This window comes from Bos taurus, chromosome 15, assembly GCF_002263795.3.
Source record: "Bos taurus isolate L1 Dominette 01449 registration number 42190680 breed Hereford chromosome 15, ARS-UCD2.0, whole genome shotgun sequence".
In the NCBI taxonomy this organism is placed as follows: Eukaryota; Metazoa; Chordata; class Mammalia; order Artiodactyla; family Bovidae; genus Bos; species Bos taurus.
In genome coordinates, this window is record NC_037342.1 from 50,390,697 (window position 1) to 50,412,224 (window position 21,528).

A 21,528-nucleotide genomic window follows, 5' to 3' on the forward strand; every position below is an offset into this window, starting at 1 on the left:
GTGGGAAATGGTGCCCTTTGTCTCTTGTTTACCAGCTTGGCTCAGAAATTCATATGTGGAGGGCCAGAACCACAGATAGCTATGGCATATTTGTTTATTGATATGACAAGAGATACTCCATTTCATACCACCTGTGAAATGACTATAAGGAAGTGAAACTAACACAGCCCTCTGCCTAAGGCTTGCCATTCTGAGAGACATTTGCAAGAATTAAATGGTCTTTTACTTTGTTTCCTCACCTCCCCCCATCTCTGATCCATAAAAGAACCTAGCATCTAAGCCCTGGCATCCAGAACAATACAATTATTTTAAGACACTAGTCTGTCATTTTCTCAGTCAGCCAGCTTTCCAAAGTCATATTGCTTGCCTCAATACCTCATCTCCCAGATTTATTGGCCTATCGTGTAGCGAGCAGAATGAGCTTGGACTCGGTGACACTTGCAGCACAGTTTGTACCTAAGAGAGAGGGTAACCAAGGATCCCTGACCTGGAGATGTCAGCAAAAAGGTTCTGGTGCTCCAGAGGGTCAGATATCAATACCATCCAGAAATTTCACATGGACAGACAATGCAAAACTGGGCAGTTGCCAGGATAAAGATGCACTGTCTTAGGAAATATACTGAGAAGAAATTATGGGTTGGCACATTCAATCCTGTTACCTAGAGGGTAAACTGATGTGTTGAGTGGAGCCCTGGGACTACAAATGCAAGTCCTGGGTCCAAGTAAATGCAGAGGATGATAATAACCTCATTGTGCTGTTGCAAAATCAACGAGGTCAGGACTGTCAAAAGACATCATAAAACAGCATCAGGGTGTACAAAGTGTTGTTTTTTTTCATGTTTGCATAAAAATGGGGAATAAGGGCTCTGAAAATCTCTGCAGTTTCCAAAAACTTTTTATCACCCCCCCATTTGTCACCTTAATTTCCACTTTACCTCAAGCACATCCTCATAGACACACGCATACTAACTAGCAGCCAATCTCTCCCAAAGGGAAAGACTGAGAACTGAGGAGACACCAGAAATCAGAGAGAGGAGGATTTAGCTGGCCCAGAAGAGAGGTGCCTCAACAGCATAAAGTGGACAGCTATTTGAGGTAAAATCGGGCTGGACCTCAGATGGCAGCTGCAGGAGAGAAATGAAGGACTGGAGGGGGAGCCAACCCAACGACCCAAGCGTCACCCTTCAGACTGCTCAGCCCTGAAGCACCCCAGTCTCCTACAGTCCTGCCAGCTGACTGCCAGCCTGAGCAGCAGTTAGTAATTAGAACCATGGCACACACTCAGATAACATTTGGAGGCTCTGAAGGAAATTGGAGCTAAATCACTCTATTTTGAAAACAGAACATAATCAAGGAAAAATAAACAAAGGGTCTGTTTCTTTTTTAGAAAGCCTACACTGACTCATTGGAAAAGACCCTGATGCTGGGAGGGATTGGGGGCAGGAGAAGAAGGGGACGACAGAGGATGAGATGGCTGGATGGCATCACCGACTCGATGGACATGAGTTTGAGTGAACTCCGGGAGTTGGTGATGGACAGGGAGGCCTGGTGTGCTGCGATTCCTGTGGTCAAAAAGAGTCGGACACGACTGAGCAACTGAACTGAACTGAACTGAACTGAACACTGCCTTAAACCCCCAGGGGATAGCTCTATGCTTGAGATTTTCTCTGAAAAGTCACATCATTTTAACAAGTCTCAGGAATGTTTCTTGGAGAACTGTGAAAAATCTTAGCCCTTTCTTGAGGACAGGGCATTAGAGCCTCCAGTGAGGTGGAGTAGAAATCTACGTTGAGGCTTTCAGTCCTCCACATTCCTTCCCCCTGGCCTCCAGGACTCTTCCCTCAGTGCCTGCTCAGCCCCCAGCCCAGCCCATCCTCAGATTCTTCCCCAGAGTCTCTAAATTCCATGTCAGAGAATCATGGAAAAGTGGTCAGGGATACACTATCCAGGAGAACAATGAGATCACTGCCGGCACTGAGTCTATTGTTTTTATGATTAAAACAGAAATCACAGACTGCCTACAAAATGCCAGATCCTGCCTGTATAGAGATTATTTAACCCAGGAACAATTCTCCATAATAAGACTTTTATGTATCATGTCTACATTATAGGTGAGAAAACAGAAGCCCACCCCTCAAAAGTTAAATATTCCCAGGGTTTAATAGTTGGCTGGTAAAACAGAAACTTGAGCTAGACTGTTCAATTCCAACACCTGTACATTCTCCCCTTTAACTGTCTTTGTGTTGCACCTTCTGAAAGCTAATAAAATCTGCCCCAGAGGCAGAATAGAAAGGGGGCTTGGCAAGTAGAACACCTGGCCCAGTTAGATCCTTGGAAGAGAAACCAAGAGGGCCCTCCTGGACTGGGACTTAGGCACTTCCCACCTTTCAGCCCCAATTCTGGCTGTGACTTAGGCAGGGCCCACAGTGGAAAGTAAAAATCTTTACCCTCTATTGAGTACTTCCTTCTCATTCAATACAGGCCTCTCATCAAGCTGTCAAGCAGACATCATTAATCCCATTTTGCATACAGGGATGTTGAAGCTCAATTAGAGCTCTCAGCATCATATCCACGTGCTTTCCAATATGCCAAGCTACTGCCCTGCCTCTCTCCCAGTATCCTTTTGAATGATTTTTTAAGGACTATTTCAAGGTTAATATCCAAGGAATCCAAAATTTTAAAAACCCATGAGTCCAGAGGGCTTCTCTAGGACTCAGGACACCTGACCAGCTGTCCCCACTTGGGTTCAGTGGGGAAGGGAGACAAGGAGGGAATGGAAGAGGGGATTTGTGACCACTGTTCTTACCTTGGCTAAACACACAGAATGTTCTGTGCCTAGAACAGTGGGGTGGGGGCCTCTGGTGCCCCTGCCAGCATCTGTGGGAACATCTGGAAGAAAATGTCCTTGGAGGGAAGCCCAGGAATACCTGGGAACCTCTGACTGTTACTGCCAGGCCATAGAGGGAAGGCAGTCCTCAGGGATGATACTGTGACTGGCAGGACTACCAGGGCTCATCACTCAATTCATGGAGAGGGAACCTTCTCTTCATACTCTATAAGGGTATGATTCACACGTGCTAAGTCACTTCAGTCATGTCCGACTCTTTGCGACCCCATGGACTATAGCCCACCAGGCTCCTCTATCCATGGGATTCTCCAGGCAAGAATACGTGGGTTGCCATGCCCTCCTCCAGGGATCTTCCTGACCCAGGGATCGAACCTGTGTCTCCTATATTGCAGGCATATTCTTTACCGCTGAGCCACCGGGGAAGACCCTAGAAGAGTACCACATTTACCCGAGTCATCTGCATTTTCTGCCCCTTATATCTTGCTTGTATTTTATAATGCAGATGAACCCTTACAGGGCCATTCTAGAAAGAATGGCCACAAAGAGACTGGAAAGGTGAGAGAGTACAATTTCTGACTCTCAAAAGGCAGAGTGAGGCTCCCATCTCCACTCTCCCTCCCATCCCCGTTCTCCTCACTCAATCCAGTCTGTCCCTCCAAAATCAACCACAGTCATAGCTCCAAGCATTCATGGCCCTGCCCCTCCACTTCCCAAGTAGGACCAGAGCCAAGAAGGTTCCCACACACCTTCACATTTTGATCCTTATCAGAGACCTTCAGAGCTTCTTTGATTATCATCTATATGCAGCAGAACAGCCTGAACTTGGACTTTGATTAATATACATTTTTTTGTTTTTTTTTTTCAAATATCAGATTATGCCAGACTAAGCACCAGAGATACTAAAACACAGAGTAAACAAGTCATGTTTCAGCCTTCCAGTGTGGGGGGTGGGGGGGGGAGTGGGGAGAGAAATTGAGACAAATATGCAGCTATCATAACATGTTATGATAAATGTTAGGGCAGGGGTAAGTACAAGTGGCTCAGAACAAAGCAGACAATAGTTCACCAACTTGTCAGGCTCTGAGGAGGTAACATCTGAGCCAAGACTTGCATGGCCAGTCACAGTTAGCAGGGTTGGGAACACGGGGCCAGCAGCATTCAGTTAGATGACAAAACACATCAAGTGCCTACAATGTGCCCAAAACTGGAAATAAAACAGTGGATGCAACAGAAAAGATCAGTGCTTCTATGGAGCCCAAGCACTAGGAGAGCCATAATAGAAAAGAAACAAATAAGCAAGAATATTTAAGATAAAGATAAGTGCCCTGAAGATAAGACAGAGTGAAGGGATAGAAAAGGACAGGGGCAGGACAGCCCTATTTGAGACAGGGGGTCAGTGAAGGTTTCTCTGAGGTGGTGACATACCAACTGAGAGATGCGTGATGAGAAAACACCAGCCATTCTAAGATCGAGGCAAAGAGCATTCCAGGCAGAGGAGGCAAGAGAAAAAGGTCTTCTGTTTGGGGAATTCACAGGAGGAAGAAGGTAAAGGTGGCCAGAGTATCAAGAGCACAGGAGAGTTGTAGGAAATGAAGTCAGAGAGGAGAGGAGGGGACAGGTCATGTAGGGACTTGCAGGGTGCGGCCAGGAGCTTTGATTTAATTCTGAGTGACTTGGGGGAAATTAAGCAATAGGCTTGATCTAATTTGTTTTCAGAAGTGCATTCTACAAATGCAAAGACCCAGAGAGAACGAGAACACACCCTGTTTGAAAAGCTGCAAGTGGTTCAGTGTGTGTGCGTTTGTGGTGGGGCGGGGGGCAGGGGGGGGTGGTAGGGGAAGGGGGGACGCCTAAAGAGTGCAAGGCAGGAGAAGTCACAGCGTGGACACAAAATCCAGTTTTTTAAGTGGGCTGAAGACTGAACCCTGATCCTAGACATGGACTGGGTCAGGATCGGAACCCCAGGAATTGTTCTAAGTTCTAGACTCAGCACAGCCTGACTTCTGATATAAAGTGTAGCATGAGTCCAGACCCCATTCAGAGCCCACACCCAACACAGGGCTATAATCTGACCCCTGATCATAAACCGAGCTTCAAGCACACTAACAACCTGGGTCAAACCAGCCCTGTTCACACAACAAACCCCAGTCCAACTCTAGTGTGGTCCCAGCCCCATTTGCTCTCGACCCCACCACCTTCATTTAGCCCCATCCCCATCAGGCTCAAGATGGGTACCCCAGTAAACTGATCACGGGAAAATGTCTTAAAAACTGCAAAAGAAGCATCCAGCACCACCCAGGTTCCCTTTACCACAGGAGCACAGAAATTGCTGAGGCCGTCTGTCCTGAGTCTGGGGCCTCCTTCACATCCCCGGCCCCACTCCCTACTTCTGGCTCTCCTCAGCCTGGTCTCTCATTCACTTAGCAGGTCTAATGAGGGACCCCTAGCTGCAGGAAACCCACACCCCAGGAGTCACCTCCAGTCTCCCACACTCACCTCAATTGCACTGAAGGAACGAGTGCCCTTTTCTCCAGGACTCTTCCAGCAGCGATCTGGCAGGCTGCACCGTAGTTCCGCCCTCTCAGTCTCCGCCCCCTCCCTCGTCAGGCTTATTTATTCTGTCATATCTCCTCCCCTCTTTTGGCTTCTCCCTGCTGGGGGTAGGGCGCTGCTCAGAGGGTCTATCTGCAGATACCCCTCATACCCAACTGTGGGACTGATGTCCTTCTGGGCTGCTGTGTCCTGAGAAGGTGTGCTTGGGGTATGGAAAAGGAGGTGTAGTGGGTAAGGGGTCTCTAGAGTCCTCCCCAGATGGGCCCTGTGCCAGTTGGAGTATTTCTGCCAGGTCCCACCGTGAAGTTAGGGTGAATGAGTATGGAGAGTCTAGAGAAACTCATGTGTGTGGCCATGGTCTCTCGAGAGGCTTTCTCCAAATTTCCCCCAGCCTCATCAAACTCAACCAGAGGAAAAGCAGTATATGTTTTCAGGGAGAACCCGTGAAACTCATCACCTGCCTGAAGCTTTCTCTGGCCTCCACCTTCCTTCCATGGGTGGTACCTGCTTGGTCCTTGCTGGGCCTGCATCCCAGTGGACCCATCTGCCTTTCCCAAAAGCTATAGGGCTGTGTTTTCTTTATCCCCCGGGTTCTACGGCCCGTCTCTAGCTAATTCATAACGTGGATCCCTGGGGACCATACATCTGACTTCTATTCCCTGGCCTTGAACTTCATGTTGAGAAAGGAGGATGTGGTTTCCTTAGCCCTCCCCTACCTCCAGCTCCAGCCATATAAGACCAATGCCATCTGGTTTCTCTCTTAAGGGCAAAAATAGTGAGAGAACATTTTAGAGGGTTAGAGATCAGTGGGAATGAGAAACTAAGTATGTCACATATTTAAATAATTTTTAATAAATCTATTAATAAAGCAGAGTGAATTTTCATTGGTTTCTCCTTGTGTTTTTACTGATCAATTTCACAACTGCAAGTTTTAAATTCAAAACACAGGGCGATCTGTTATGCAAAGTTATGCAAAATTAGACAATGTCGATCAGACAATTCCAATTCAGACCATATCAAAACTAGCGATTACAAGATCTCCAGGTACCTGTAAACCTGCAGCCTGTCATTCATTGCTATCACCCTGCAGCCATCTCTGTTGCTTCCCTCAAACTCCCATGGACTGAGAAGGTGTGAAGGACACCCCAGGGACTTCTACCTCTGGCCAAGACAGAATAACATGAGGTAACATCCCACCTGAAGGAACCTAAAATAGACAGCATACATTGAAAAAAAAAAGTCTGCAAGATACTAGATATCAGGCAATGAAGGACAATGAGCCCTGAGGCATGGAAAACAAATGGAGTGAACCTGGGGTTTCCCCAGCTTACTGCCTTGAGAGGTTCCCTGCTGCAGTCCAGGAAAGGAGAATGCAGATTCCAGAGGATATCTTAAGTTAAAGATGTAGAGCTGGTAGTCCAGGAAGCCCCAGCTAGCTAGAATTTGAAGACCAGGTATTGGAGGTGAGAGATCTACAGAGAGAGAACTCTAGAGACATGTAGAGGATCCTCTGCAAGAATCCAGCTGAATACTGAGCCCACACGCATGTGAACAAGCTACTTAAGACTGGGGGCAGAGCCACCCGGAAAAATTAGAGTTGGCATCCCCATCCAGGGTTCATATTGGGTCATAGATAGTGACTGTTCCTACCTGCCAGATTGGAGAACTTCAAGATTCACAGGGCATTGAGTAGAGAATACAGAAGGATCCTGCCTCTGTAGTGGGGAATAATTAACCAAATATTATCTGCAGTATCATGTGGATTTTAGATCATAATTGATCATCAATGAGTGGGGAAAGTTGTTTGTTGACTTTATAAAATAGTACCAGTCAAACTAAGGACTTTAATTTATAGAGACAGGAACAAGAGATGAGTGTGGATGGGGGTTGGAGGGGGTTTGGAGAGGGATAAGTGAATTTGGTTTATCTTAAGTAAGTAAACCACAACCCACTCAGGCTCTCCTTCTCTCTGAGAGGTCCCAGACAGACAGCCATTGAGCATAAAGTATGTCAGGCCCTGGAGACAGAGAAGCCTAGTCCTTTTCCTCAAGGGAGACAGACAACTATGTATAAGGATATTTCAGTTCTAAAGGAGATCAGTCCTGGGTGTTCATTGGAAGGACTGATGTTGAAGCTGAAACTCCAATACTCTGGCCACCTGATGCGAAGAGCTGACTCATTGGAAAAGACCGTGATGCTGGTAAAGATTGAGGGCAGGAGGAGAAGGGGACGACAGAGGATGAGATGGTTGGATGGCATCACCGACTCAATGGACATGGGTTTGGGTGGACTCCAGGAGTTGGTGATGGACAGGGAGGCCTGGCGTGCTGCGGTTCATGGGGTCACAAAGAGTCAGACACAACTGAGCGACTGAACTGAACTGATGGAAGATAAACATACAGCTTTCATAAAACTATTTAAGCTCTATGACAGAGGGATAAACATCCAGTTGGAAAATAAAGCTTTAAAGTTCACGATCAAGGGAAACAGAGTTTGTGGGAACCTTGGGGAAGCCCTTAATATAGTCTGGCACTTAGCCAAGTTTTCAAACCAGCGACAATTACCCCAGTCATCACCATTTATCAAAATAAAGAGATTCTAGAGGACTCCAAGATTTCCCAAGATCTCCTGAGAAAGAAGGCCATGAGCTAATATAAAACCAGAGATACTGTTGCCTGGATAAGAGACTAGCTTCTGGCCTTGGCACAGCAGGGCCTTATGAAAGGTGAAGTCTCTTGTCTGAATATTCCCTAAAATGGAATAAATATACCTCATTTAATCAGTTTTATTATTTAAAACCATTACCATCAACGTGTATCGATCACTGTCTATTTTCCATGTGTTTTCACATCTGTTATTCTACTTAACCCCCACAACCACCTGATAGGAGGTACATTATATTTCCTTTTTTACAGCATTTACAATTCCCAAAATTACTGAGGTGCAGTAGGTTAAGCAATGAGCCCAAATATTAAAGCTAGTGATCCTAATCTCTATTGATTCTAATCCCCACCCCACAGTGTCTTTTCCTGATACAGCTATCAACCATGTTTAAAGGAACTTCTTGGCAAGGTTGTGATTTCTTTGAATTTCATTTGTAAATTTGCACATTTACAAATTTCATTTGTAAATCAGACACCAGCATGGGAAAATAAATGTCAACTTGTCTGAAGCTCTGTGAAAAAAATTTATTATGAGATAGTAAATAATAATGTTTTCATTAATAACAGTAAATCAGGATGGCCACACGAGGCCACACTGGTGATGCACTGCACAATATAGGAGCAGCATTCACGTGGACCATGACATGGATGTTGTTTCCTAAAGCCGTACAATGAGACAACCACGAATATGATCATTTCTTGCATGTTTCACTTTTCAGTTTACATAGGAGGTTCGTAGGATTTAAGCTTTACAGCATCACTGCCATTGTAGCTTCATTATTCAGAAGAGGAAATCAGATCCAGAGAGGTTTTACAGTATGCCATTTTATGATATTTCCAGGATTTTAACCTTATAAGTCTTACTTCAGTATTCTTTCATCTCCCTCAAATGAACCTACATTATTTTCTACCAATAATTCTTCACTGTGAACATTTTTGACCTAACAGTTTCTAAGTTCATTATGGCACATTCTTGTGCCTTATAATCCAGACATTGGACAAATGAGTGCAATATGCCTTAATACATAGTAACCACAAACAATACATACACACACACACATTTGTAAACATATACCCTTCAGATATTATATTCCATCTATCTATGACTAAAGACATATATATTACACAGAAAGATTTCATATCACAACTACTTTGCATCACAGGCATACACCCAAAGATAAACAAGCCAAAAGACACAGCCCTCCCAACACTACATATTCCACACACTTATGTGTATTATAGTCTACATTGTTACAAATATGCAACATTCTACATTCTACACCCTACCATTTATATATGATTAATACATTCTACATTTTACATATTAAATTCTACATTTACATATTACAAATATGAGGGGGAAAGGAGGCATCTATTCTCATTAGATACACATGCTCTACAACCATTCTCACATAGATGCATATCATATACCAACTAACAGAGGTCACATAAACACAGTAAGTGTGTAATTATAGACATTATCCACAAAATATTATACATGACAGGACACAGCTGACAGGCAGACCAGCTGGCACACATTCTGTGTACTCACACACACAGGCTGAAATCACATATAGCCACACAAACATACCTACATACTCACAGCTGCAAACAAGATAAACATCACCCTTATAGAAAAATAATCTCCAATAGAACCACATAGATGACATTGGCAGATTCCACATAAATACACGCCCATATATATAGAAACATAAACACTTCACGGGAGCTGTTTCTTTGCTTACTACCATCTCCCTCCCCTCCCTTCAATCAGCATCACACAAATACCTTTATTAATCCTTAAAAATGACTGTGTTACCTCTTTGGGATCCAAGAAAGAAGTTATAGTTAACATGTCTTCACTGATGCAGATACATGGGAGCAAAATAATAAAAACCATACATCAAGACTGGAATGAATCATGATGTGTATAATTTACAGCCTTTCCATGTCAAAATTACACGTATTTTCTAGTTGGGAGAGAGAAATAAGGTAAGGTCACCATAGGAAGGGAGTGTAGAGTGATCTCTACCCAGCACGTCCTGTCAAAACTGGTTCTTCTGAAGTGACCCATCTCTGGAGATAGAAATTGAAGGTCTACTTAGACAACTTGGAGCACAGAGCCCAGTGGGTTGGACGTTCCAATCACCAAGATGTTCAACAGGACCTGAACCCTGCCATCTTTGGTAGAGACTAAGGACACTGGGGAGGAAATCCCGCTCACCTGCCATTCTGTGAGAATATATGGAAGACTCGAGAACGAATCTCCTTGGTTTTGGCTCCATAGACTATAGGGTTAACCACAGGTGGCAGCAGTAGATAGATATTAGCCATAATCACATGGAGCAGGGAAGTGGGGCCACTCAGCCTGTGCACCACGGAGAGCCCAATCAGGGGCACATAGAAGACCAGCACAGCACAGAGATGGGAGATGCAGGTGTTGAAAGCTTTGAGTGCTGCCCCCTGAGAGGAGAGCTCCAACACAGCCCTCAGGATGAGGATATAGGAGAAGCCAATGAAGAGGGAGTCGACGCCCATGACCGAGAGGATGATAAAGAGCCCGTACACCACGTTGACCGTGGTATCAGTACAGGACAGCTTCATAATATCTTGGTGCAGACAGAATGAGTGTGTGACAGTGTGCTTCCGGCAGTATGACAGCCGCTTCAGGATGAAGGGCAGGGGAAAGAAGAGTACAAACCCTCTGGTCAGGGCAGCTAGTCCAATTTTGGCAACCATAGGCCTTGTGAGTACAGAAGCATGCTGCAGGGGGTGGCAGATGGCCACAAAGCGGTCAAATGCCATGGCCAGCAGAATAGCTGACTCCATGGCTGACAGAGCATGGATAAGGAACATCTGGGCCAGACAGGCATTGAACTCGATCTCCTGGACACCTGTCAGGAAGAGGCTGACCATCTTGGGCATGGTGACGGAGGAGAGAACTAGGTCAATGGTGGAAAGCATGGCCAGGAAGAGGTACATGGGCTCATGCAGGCGCCTTTCCACACGGATGATGAGGATAATGGCTAGGTTGCCCAGGCTGGCCGAGGCATACATACAACACAGTGGGAGAGCCAGCCAAAAGTGGGTGTCAGGTCCCAGGCCAGGGATGCCTACCAGCAGGAAGCACGCTGGCTGGACCAGAGTTCCATTTGCCACAGTCATGGCAGGAACGAAGAGCCGAGGTTTCTGTATCCCAAGTCCAAGGTCTATGAAAGGGAAGAGGAGAAATATCACTCAGTCATGGTTCAGCAGAGAGAAAGGACTTAGGAAAGGGCACTGAAACAGTGATGGCAACAAACAGAATGTCCAAGTTAATTCCAAAACTTCAGTCTCATTCTGCTTTAATTCTTTTTTTTTTTTTTTTAACATTTTTAAAAGACCTTTTATTTTATATTGGGGGTACAGCTGATTAACAATGCTGTCACAATTTCAGATGAGCAGCGAAGGAACTCAGCTGTACATACACATCCCTCCCTTAGATTTAAGGGACTAGTTCTGATAGAATGCCTGATGAACTATGGACGGAGATTCGTGACATTGTACAGGAGACAGGGGTTAAGACCATCCCCAAGAAAAAGAAATGCAAAAAGGCAAAATGGCTGTCTGAGGAGGCCTTACAAATAGCTGTGAAAGAAGAGAAGTGAAAAGCAAAGGAGAAAAGAAAAGATATAAGCATCTGAATGCAGAGTTCCAAAGAATAGCAAGGAGAGATAAGAAAGCCTTCCTCAGCCATCAATGCAAAGAAATAGAGGAAAACAACAGAATGGGAAAGACTAGAGATCTCTTCAAGAAAATTAGAGATACCAAGGGAACATTTCATGCAAAGATGGGCTCGATAAAGGACAGAAATGGTATGGACCTAACAGAAGCAGAAGATATTAAGAAGAGGTGGCAAGAATACACAGAACTGTACAAAAAAGAACTTCATGACCCAAATAATTACAATGGTGTGATCACTCACCTAGAGCCAGACATCCTGGAATGCGAAGGCAAGTGGACCTTAGGAAGCATCACTACAAACAAAGCTAGTGGAGGTGATGGAATTCCAGTTGAGTTATTTCAAATCCTGAAAGATGCTGCTGTGAAAGTGTTGCACTCAATATGCCAGCAAATTTGGAAAACTCAGCAGTGGCCACAGGACTGGAAAAGGTCAGTTTTCATTCCAATCCCAAAGAAAGGCAATGCCAAAGAATGCACAAACTACCACACAATTGCACTCATCTCACACGCTAGTAAATAAATGTTCAAAATTCTCCAAGCCAGGTTTCAGCAATACATGAACCGTGAACTTCCAGATGTTCAAGGTGGTTTTAGAAAAGGTAGAGGAACCAGAAATCAAATTGTCAACATCCGCTGGATCATGGAAAAAGCAAGAGAGTTCCAGAAAAACATCTATTTCTGCTTTACTGACTATGCCAAAGTCTTTGACTGTGTGAATCACAATAACCTGTGGAAAATTCGGAAAGATATGGGAATACCAGACCACCTGACCTGCCTCTTCAGAAACCTGTATACAGGTCAGGAAGCAACAGTTAGAACTGGACATGGAACAACAGACTGGTTCCAAATATGAAAAGGAGTACGTCAAGGCTGTATATTGTCACCCTGCTTATTTAACTTCTATGCAGAGTACATCATGAGAAACACTGGGCTGGAAGAAGCACAAGCTGGAATCAAGATTTCCGGGAGAAATACCAATAATCTCAGATATGCAGATGACACCACCCACATGGCAGAAAGTGAAGAACTAAAGAGCCTCTTGTTGAAAGTGAAAGTGGAGAGTGAAAAAGTTGGCTCAAAGCTCAACATTCAGAAAACGAAGATCATGGCATCTGGTCCCATCACTTCATGGCAAATAAATGGGGAAAGAATGGCTGACTTTATATTTCTGGGCTCCAAAATCACTGCAGATGGTGACTGCAGCCATGAAATTAAAAGAGGCTTACTCCTTGGAAGGAAAGTTATGACCAACCTAGACAGCATATTAAAAAGCAGAGACTACTTTGCCAACAAAGGTCCATCTAGTCAAGGCTATGGTTTTTCCTGTGGTCATGTATGGATGTGAGAGTTGGACTATAAAGAAAGCTGAGCACCGAAGAATTGATGCTTTTGAACTGTGGTGTTGGAGAAGACTCTTGAGAGTCCCTTGGATTGCAAGGTGATCCAACCAGTCCATTCTAAAGGAGATCAGTCCTGCGTGGTCATTGGAAGGACTGATGTTAAAGCTGAAACTCCAATACTTTGGCCACCTGATGCGAAGAGCTGACTCATTGGAAAAGACCGTGATGCTGGGAAAGATTGAGGGCAAGAGGAGAAGGGGATGACAGAGGCTGAAATGGCTGGATGGCATCACTGACCCAATGGACATGGGTTTGGGTGAACTCCAGGAGTTGCTGATGGACAGGGAGGCCTGGCGTGCTGCAGTGCATGGGGTTGCAAACAGTCAGACATGACTGAGCAACTGAACTGAACTGAACTGTCCTCCCTTAAACTCCCCTCCCATTCAGGCTGCCACATAACATTATCTGCTCTAGTTTATCATAGATGTACCCCCCGAGGGTCCCATTAGTCTCACTGTGAAGCCCACCCAGGATACATGTGCAACGCCCTTCGTTTCCAGAGCTGATGTTGCTGACCACATATCCTGCTTTTGGTCCCTTCTAAACCAGCACTGCCAGACTTGCACAAATCCTGCCAGAACCCAGCTTTGCTAGTGCATGTTTGGGTTAGGGTATGTCTGGGTTCAGAATTTGAGGTCAGTCTGTGCTTGCCTTTTAAAATCCATTCTCAACTGACTTCAGGGCAGGAAGTAGGGTGGGAGTGGGAGTGTCCATCTGAGACTCAATTTCAAGAGATAGGTTTGTGTTTCAGCTGGAGTAGCATTTCTCAGACTTCACTGATGGAATTAGCTAAAGCTGTTATTGAAAACACTGTGTCTCAGGTTCTACTCCAGACCCAGAGAATCGGATTTTCCAGGGAAGGGGTCCAGAAATCTGTTTAAAAAGAACAACAAATCTCTTCTGTCCGAGTGATTTTTTTTTTAATCAGAGAAATTTAGGAAAAGTTGTTCTGGTGTTCTGGGAGGGAGGGAAATTCCAGCCCTTAACAAAGAATGAAATATAGTCTTTCAGTGGGATCTCTCAAGGCCCACATGAGTGTCATCCTCAGATTTGCTTAGCTGGAGTGTGACATGGAAGCCAGACGCAGCTGAGACATGAAAAGACAAATCAGTCCGCATTGCTGCCAGTGCTATGTGGTATCCACAGGCATATCCTCCTTCCTCCACTACCCTCCCTGGTGAACACAGAACGAGCTCAGCTTCCTTCCTCTACACAGACCACTCTGTTCTAAGCCTCTGTCTTGAGATCCAAACACATATAACATGTTTCCTCTTCATATTTCTACTTGGATAATCCAAGAGTTTCATACTCATTTTGTCCCAAATAGGACCCCTCCGAATGGAATCAGTGAGTCACTCATGTCATCCTGGTCAGGGAAGCTAGACCCATCTCTGCTCTTTCTCCTCTACTGTAATTTTGTTTTTGCAGGTAATCCATCATGGCTTTCTTTTTATTCAACATGTCCTCCCTCCTCCCAACCTCATTATATCATTTATTCTGCTCTGATTATGAAAAGAACTTCCGAACTCACCTCCCTGCTTCCAGAATCAGATTCTTCCATCCACCTTCCACATGGCTGACATCTAAACAGAAAAACTGGATATGTCAGGCTCCTGTTTAGCAAGTTACAGGTGACTCCCACAGCCTTCAAGATCAAATAGGAATCCAACAGTCTGCATTCAAAGCCCTTCCCAGTGTGGATCCCACTTAACTTTCCTGCCAAGCTTCTCAGTTTGTTTCTTCATTTACCAGTTGCCACCACCACCACCAACATACACAAGTATTTTTCTCTGGGTAAATTAATTCCCCTTGCCTCATGTTTCAGCGAAAGGTGAGAAGCTAGAACTGAGGGGGTTCCTGGCAAAGGGGTAGACAAAGTTTGGAATGAGCCTCACAGCGGTTAGAAGGAATTCCTCTTTGGGAAGGTCACTGAACTGCGTCTGGGATCCTGACGGTGGGTTCCGGAACAGGGCGCGCTGGCAGGCTGTGTAAGCAAAGGGCAGGCTTCCTCAGGCAATGCGCCCTCCCTTCCCGGTCTCCGCGAACTTCCCAGGACCCAGGCAAGGTTCCCTTCGGGTGCCCTCCCCTCCCCACCCTGACCTAAGCCTGGCACACTTTCCTACAATGACGCTGCCCCAGGCAACTGCCCTTATATAGCTTCTCTGGGGGCCCTAGGGAGCGTGAGGGATGATGAACAGTGAACTTCGCCAGACTCCCTGGGAGCACCGCTCGGCTCAGGCACCCAAGGAAAGCCGAACCCCGACTCCTACCCCGGGGGCCTGCACTCAGTTACCATCTTAAGGCCCTTCAGGAGACTAGTGAGAGAGGGAGTACAGTGGAGGTGAGAGATTACCGGCACTGGAAGAAAAGAGCTACTGGAATGGAGGTGAGGGAGCTCATTTAAAAGTACACAGATGTGAATATTCTTGTTCTCTGCCCGGACACACTGTCCTCGGGGATCCAGAGCTGGGCTAAGGCACTGCCTCTCGCTTCTAGATGGTGCCCCCTTATGGTAATATAGGCGAATTGCAGTCTCGTCGCTGCTTGCTCTCGGACTCTGAGGACGATGAACTAAGGACCTAACTTACCTTGTATCTGAGCTCCTACCACTGCACTACGGCTGCCCCTAAGCTCTTTCTCCTCTCCCTAATAAGCCAATTATTTATTCCTCAGGCTGATAATAATACTCTCCTGTCCCCACCTCCCCATCCAAAATGAGACAGTGTAGAATGTCTATTTAAATGTGGGGCTCTATCAAGGAACAAACTTATGTCCAAATCTGGGCTCAACCACTTACCATTCTTAGCCTCAGTCTGATGTGAAAAATAAAATGAGATACTAGCAATTCTCCAGTGAATGATTGTGACAGAGGATGAGACGGTTGGATAGCATCACTGACTCAATGGACATGAATTTGAGCAATTCCAGGAGATAGTGAAGGACAGGGAAGCCTGGCATGCTGCAGGTCATAGGGTTGAAAAGAGTCGGACATGACTTAGTGACTGAACAATAACAACGAATAGGTATTTTCCAGTGAATTATTATGTTCATTATTATTGGTCAAAACAACAGGAAAAACCAACAAAATTGGAGAAAATCTAGTTGAGATAGTGTTAGAACAGCCAAAGGAAGCAAATACATTAGAGAGAAAGAGTGGACAGCAGTGCTGGAGGCTGCTGAGAGATCAAGTAGTTGGAGAACTGAAAATGAAAGGTCCCTGGTTACCTCGTGAAGAACTGTTGAGGTAGTTGGTAGGAATGGAATCTTGAATACAGCAGAGTGAGGAGTGAGTGAGTTGGGAAGAAATGGAGAAAGTGGCTGTAGACCACAATTTTGATAAGTTTGTATGGAATGAAATGGACTATACATGAAGTATTAATAGCTCAAAAGGAAATTTCTACAAATTTGAAGCTTAAAGAGATTAAACACAAGTAAATGTCAACAGGATGGAATTAGTAGCTGCTGCTGCTGCTGCTAAGTCACTTCAGTCGTGTCCAACTCTGTGCAACCCCATAGATGGCAGGCCCACCAGGCTCCCCCGCCCCTGGGATTCTCCAGACAAGAACACTGGAGTGGGTTGCCAATTAGTAGAGAGTCCTTTATTTCTCATATTCGTAGTGAAGTTCTTCAGTGCTGTGACCCAGGTAGACCCTCTGTCCTTCCCCCTCTATACAGTGACCATGAGAAATCTTAATTGCTCCCATATCATCCCCCAAACAGTCCAAACCAACACCCTAAACTCCAGACATGGTCATGCCTACTGGACATTATTTAAGCATCCCTCAGGCATCCCAAACTCAATGCCTCCAACCACGTTCACTATCTCTGATCCTCAGTCTGTGCCTCTAGTCTGTGTTTTCTGTTCTGTGTCTGCTGCCTCAGCCAGGAACCTAGAATCCATCATCTCTGCCTTCTCACTCTCTCTTACCTCTCTCTGATCCCATCCAATCAGTCACCAAGTTCTCTTTAATTTACTTCCTGGAAATCTTGTGAATCAGATTCTTTTTGTCCATGTCTTTTGCCTCCTAACCAAGATAATCTCTGCCTAGATCATCAGAATCATTTGTTTACCTGCCAGCCTCATAGAATATCTTTGCCATCAATTCATTGTCCACCAGTGTGATCTTCCAAACACATATCAGTTCATAACATCTTCCCATTGATTTTAGAATAGGAAGTTTAAATTCACACTTCATAATATAGCTATTAAAGCTTTCATGTGCCATCTCTGTGCACTTTTCCATTCCATCTTTAATCACTCTAACTCCCTGTCTGAGTGCCAAGTCCCAGACACATTGAAATTGGCCCCCTGCTTCAAAGTGCCAGGCTTTCTCACCTTGTAACTTTCACATATTTTCCCTTATGGTAAAAATACTCACCCTCCTCCCTGTTTTTATTAAGTTTTAGCTTTGAGATATCTGTTTAAACCTCCTTCCTTAGAAAGATCTTTCCTGAGGCCTAATTTTGATGGAATCACTTGACTCTTTTTCCCTTTGTTTCAAATAAACCCTTTAACATTATGAGATTAATTAGTCTCCATAATTCTGAGCAGATCTTATCCTCCTGTTTTTGGAGGGGGGAGATGGACACTAATGTGTATATTTAAAGGGGGAGATTTACAGAGTACTCTTTCATTCACTCTTAATGCAGAAGTTATTGGTCCTCATTGATGTTCACTCATAGCTCACAATTCAGTTACTTCAACTAAGGTGTGTGTAACAGGTAGATCCCTTAAATTGTTCTTAGTAGCATCAACTTGGCACAATTTTTGAATGAAGGGGTTTCATGGTCACTTTTAAAGCATTTTTTTTCACTTATTATAGTAATAAGAATGGTATTTTACTGAGTAAGGTGAACTTTTAAAATTGTAGTATATCCCTATATTTTTGTTTCAATATTTTTCTAAAGAAAAAAATCATTCAACATACACAAAATGTTAAAATGTCCAACCAATAATGGAGACCTCTGGCCAGAGATATACTCAAATTCTTGGCTTAGGAGGTGCTAAATTATATAAACTTGCTGATAATAATTCCCAATTGATATCATGACCCACCAAGTGTCCCTCAACAAGATCCTACACTGGAATTCTCTCTGCTCCTCAAATGAAAGTTCTCTTTTCTTACACTCACTTCCAAGCACTTGCTTTGTCTAGCATAGTCAAGCTCTATGTCTCTCCTACACATACTAACCATTCTGACATTTCACTGTACGTACTGGTTCTACAAGGAAATCTTTCCTGTATGAAAATGTCCTCTTATTTCCAAAGGTATCCAAGCTTCTTTTGCAGATGAGAAATGCCATTGTTTTTTGTTAGGAAACACTGGTGGACAAAGCCACACAAGGCCACAGATAGCCCTCATGAAAAGAGAACATGGCTTTAAAATAAGTCTTTACATTAATAGTTTGAAATAAGACAAGAAAAAGAAATATATGGTATGAGAATTAGAAAAATACATGCAATCATTATCTGTGGATTAGTGATTTTATCACTAATTTTAGTGATTTTATCGGAGAAGGCAATGGCACCCCACTCCAGTACTTTTGCCTGGAAAATTCCATGGATGGAGGAGCCTGGTAGGCTGCAATCTATGGGGTCGCTGAGGGTCGTACACGACTGAGCGACTTCACTTTCACTTTTCATTTTCATGCACTGGAGAAGGAAATGGCAACCCACTCCATTGTTCTTGCCTGGAGAATCCCGGGGACGGGGGAGCCTGGTGGGCTGCCATCTATGGGTCGCACAGAGTCAGACATGACTGAAGCAACTTAGCAGCAGCAGTGATTTTATATATGTGTGTATATCTCCAAAAGAATAAATTAAATGGAATTTAATTGAAGAATTTAATTATATCCCCCAATTTTTCAAAACATTCAATGTAATCTCAGTAGTAGCCTAACAGATCATTTTGTACAACTTGACAAGCTTAATTAAAAATTTATAGCAAAATGTAAATTGCTGAAAATAGCCACCACACTCAAAATATTGGAACAATGTGGAAAGACTTGCTATATCAAATATCAGGGCTTATTATAAAGGTATAATAACTATGAAAGTGTGATATTGGTACAGAGTAGACAATGGGGCCAAGGACTTTCCACTAATAAAAGCCCATTTCCTTTATTCATTCTTGTGTCAATGGACACTTATGTTGTTTCTATGTCTTAGCTTTTATAGATAATGCTGCAGTGAACATGGCGGTGCAGATATATTTTTGAGGTAGTGATTTTATTTTCTGTAGATATATACCCAGAAGTGGGATTTTTGGATCATAGGATACTGAAAGAGGAACTCCCCAGGTCAGAAGGGGCCCAATATGCTACTGGAGATCAGTGGAGACATAACTCTAGAAAGAATGAAGGGATGGAGCCAAAGCAAAAACAATACCCAGTTGTGGATGTGGCTGGTGATAGAAGCAAAGTCCAATGTTGTAAAGAGCAATATTGCATAGGAACGTTAGATCCATGAATCAAGGCAAATTGGAAGTGGTCAACAGGAAATGGCAAGAGTGAACGTTGACATTTTAGGAATCAGCAAACTAAAATGGACTGAAATGGGTGAATTGAACTCAGATGACTATTATATCTACTACTGTGGGCAAGAATCCCTTAGAAGAAATGGAGTAGCCATCATAGTCAACAAGAGTCCAAAATGTAGTACTTGGATGCAATCTCAAAAAGGACCCATTCAATACCTGGATCACGTAGCAATTCTATTTTTTTTTTTTTTTAATTTTTGAGGAACCTCTGTACTGTTTTCCATGATAGCTGTACTAATTTACATTCTCACTAACAGTGGAAGGAATGATGCTAAAGCTGAAACTCCAATACTTTGGCCACCTCATGCGAAGAGTTAATTCATTGGAAAAGACTCTGATGCTGGGAGGGATTGGGAGCAGGAGGAAAAGGGGACGACAGAGGATGAGATGGTTGGATGGCATCACCGACTTGATGGATGTGAGTCTGAGTGAATTCCGGGAGTTGGTTATGGACAGGGAGGCCTGGCGTGCTGCGATTCATGGGGTCGCAAAGAGTCGGACACGACTGAGCGACTGAACTGACTGACTGACTGACTGATAATACTGTATGCTATGAAAATTTTATAACAATTCATTCATTAGTGTATAGGCTACAGTGAAGCAATCATATCAATTACACCAGTCTACCAAAAAGCAATCATATTGCTGCTTGTTATCCATGAATTGTTATAACTGTAAATAAATATTAGTTTCTTTTTCATGTTATCTTTTGATTTTTATGTCTAATGTTAATAATATCTTTAACATCTACAGTGTTTTATATCATATAAGACAATATTGATGTAGGTGCATACTTGCTAAGTCACTTTAGTTGTGTCTGACTCTTTGTGACTCTAGGGACTGTAGCCCACCAGGCTCCTCTGTCCATGAGATTCTCCAGGCAAGAATACTGGAGTGGGTTGCCATGCTCTCCTCCAAGGATCTGGACCCTCATTTCCTGTGGCTTCTGCATTGCAGGTGGATTCTTTACCACTGAGTCACCAGGGAAGCCCACTGATGAAGGTACTGATAGATAGTTCATCTTGTAAACAGATGTAAAGTTATGATGTCAATCAATATAGCATAGTAAAATAACTGCATTTTCTCTCCTTATAATTTTCTTAATAACATTTTTTCTCTAGTTTACTTTATCATGATTATAGTATATAATACAAAATATGTTAATTGACTTTATGTTATTGGTAAGACTTCAGGTCAACTGTAGGCCCCTGCAATGTTTAAAGGCCAGCTTACAACCAATTTGAGTTTTTTGAACAGAGTCTGTGGCCTATGGTTATAATTCCAGAACCCAGCATAAAGTATAAAAAGTGAGTGCTCAAAATATGTTGAAAGTGTCCTATTTCAATTAATCCATTTATTATTCTGTTAGGCAGCCATGTCTCCAGATTCAAGTGAGATGTACAGTACAGCTCAGACCTCAACTACCTCTTTTCTTCTTTTTTTGTTCATGGCCTCATTAGTTTCAGGAATTTTCTGGGCCTCACCCTTCAGAATTTAAACCACGTCCTGAGCCCTGACTTGGCATGAAAATCCACAGAGTCTATTAGTCCCAACAAGAAAATCATTTTGAACTACGCTTCAACTGGGAGGATTTCCTGGTTATTTTCAATGCAAACAGTGTGTGCCTTTATTTGCTTATCCAGTAAATACTGAAGTATCAGGTAAAGGACAAGGTGCAGAGACTACAAAGAAATCATCACCTTAAGTAGCAGTCTATGTGTTTCTGTGAGGGTCGAGCACCCCTTGTTTTGTTTTGTTTTCTTTTGTTTTGTTTCCAATTTCTATAGAAGTTTCGAAAGAGG

The 21,528-nt window shown here is 43.7% G+C and overlaps 2 protein-coding genes across 5 annotated transcripts in view; both read right to left on the reverse strand.

The window, feature by feature from the left end:
• OR51E1 (olfactory receptor family 51 subfamily E member 1) overlaps positions 1-15,238 on the reverse strand; it is a 25,066-nt gene extending 9,828 nt beyond the window's left edge. Inside the window, exons 1-3 of one of the 3 annotated variants that reach the window (XM_059874539.1) lie at positions 15,083-15,238; positions 14,719-14,770; positions 11,182-11,273 (exon numbers count right to left, since the gene is read on the reverse strand). The gene's annotated coding sequence lies outside the window, so the exon portion shown is untranslated. Of the gene's footprint in view, positions 1-5,344; positions 5,381-11,181; positions 11,274-14,718; positions 14,771-15,082 lie in introns of those variants that run through there. The other 2 variants (XM_005216156.5, XM_002693385.6) reach the window with 2 other exon arrangements.
• OR51D1 (olfactory receptor family 51 subfamily D member 1) lies at positions 5,474-15,238 on the reverse strand. 2 transcript variants are annotated; one of them, XM_024975847.2, is made up of 3 exons: positions 15,083-15,238; positions 14,719-14,770; positions 5,474-11,273 (listed from the first exon to the last, which is right to left on the reverse strand). In XM_024975847.2, the coding sequence occupies exon 3, from the start codon at positions 11,227-11,229 to the stop codon at positions 10,285-10,287; it is 945 nt and encodes a 314-aa protein (XP_024831615.1). In that variant the 5' UTR covers positions 11,230-11,273; positions 14,719-14,770; positions 15,083-15,238; the 3' UTR covers positions 5,474-10,284. The 2 variants fall into 2 exon arrangements, with proteins under 2 accessions (XP_024831615.1, NP_001377014.1); NM_001390085.1 differs by lacking the exons at positions 14,719-14,770; positions 15,083-15,238 and having other exon boundaries at positions 10,285-11,229.
• Positions 15,239-21,528: the final 6,290 nt, after the last annotated feature.

Coding starts and splice junctions, on each gene's coding strand:
- OR51D1 (XM_024975847.2), bottom strand. CDS start 11,229: ATGACTGTGGCAAATGGAACTCTGGTCCAGCCAGCGTGCTTCCTGCTG.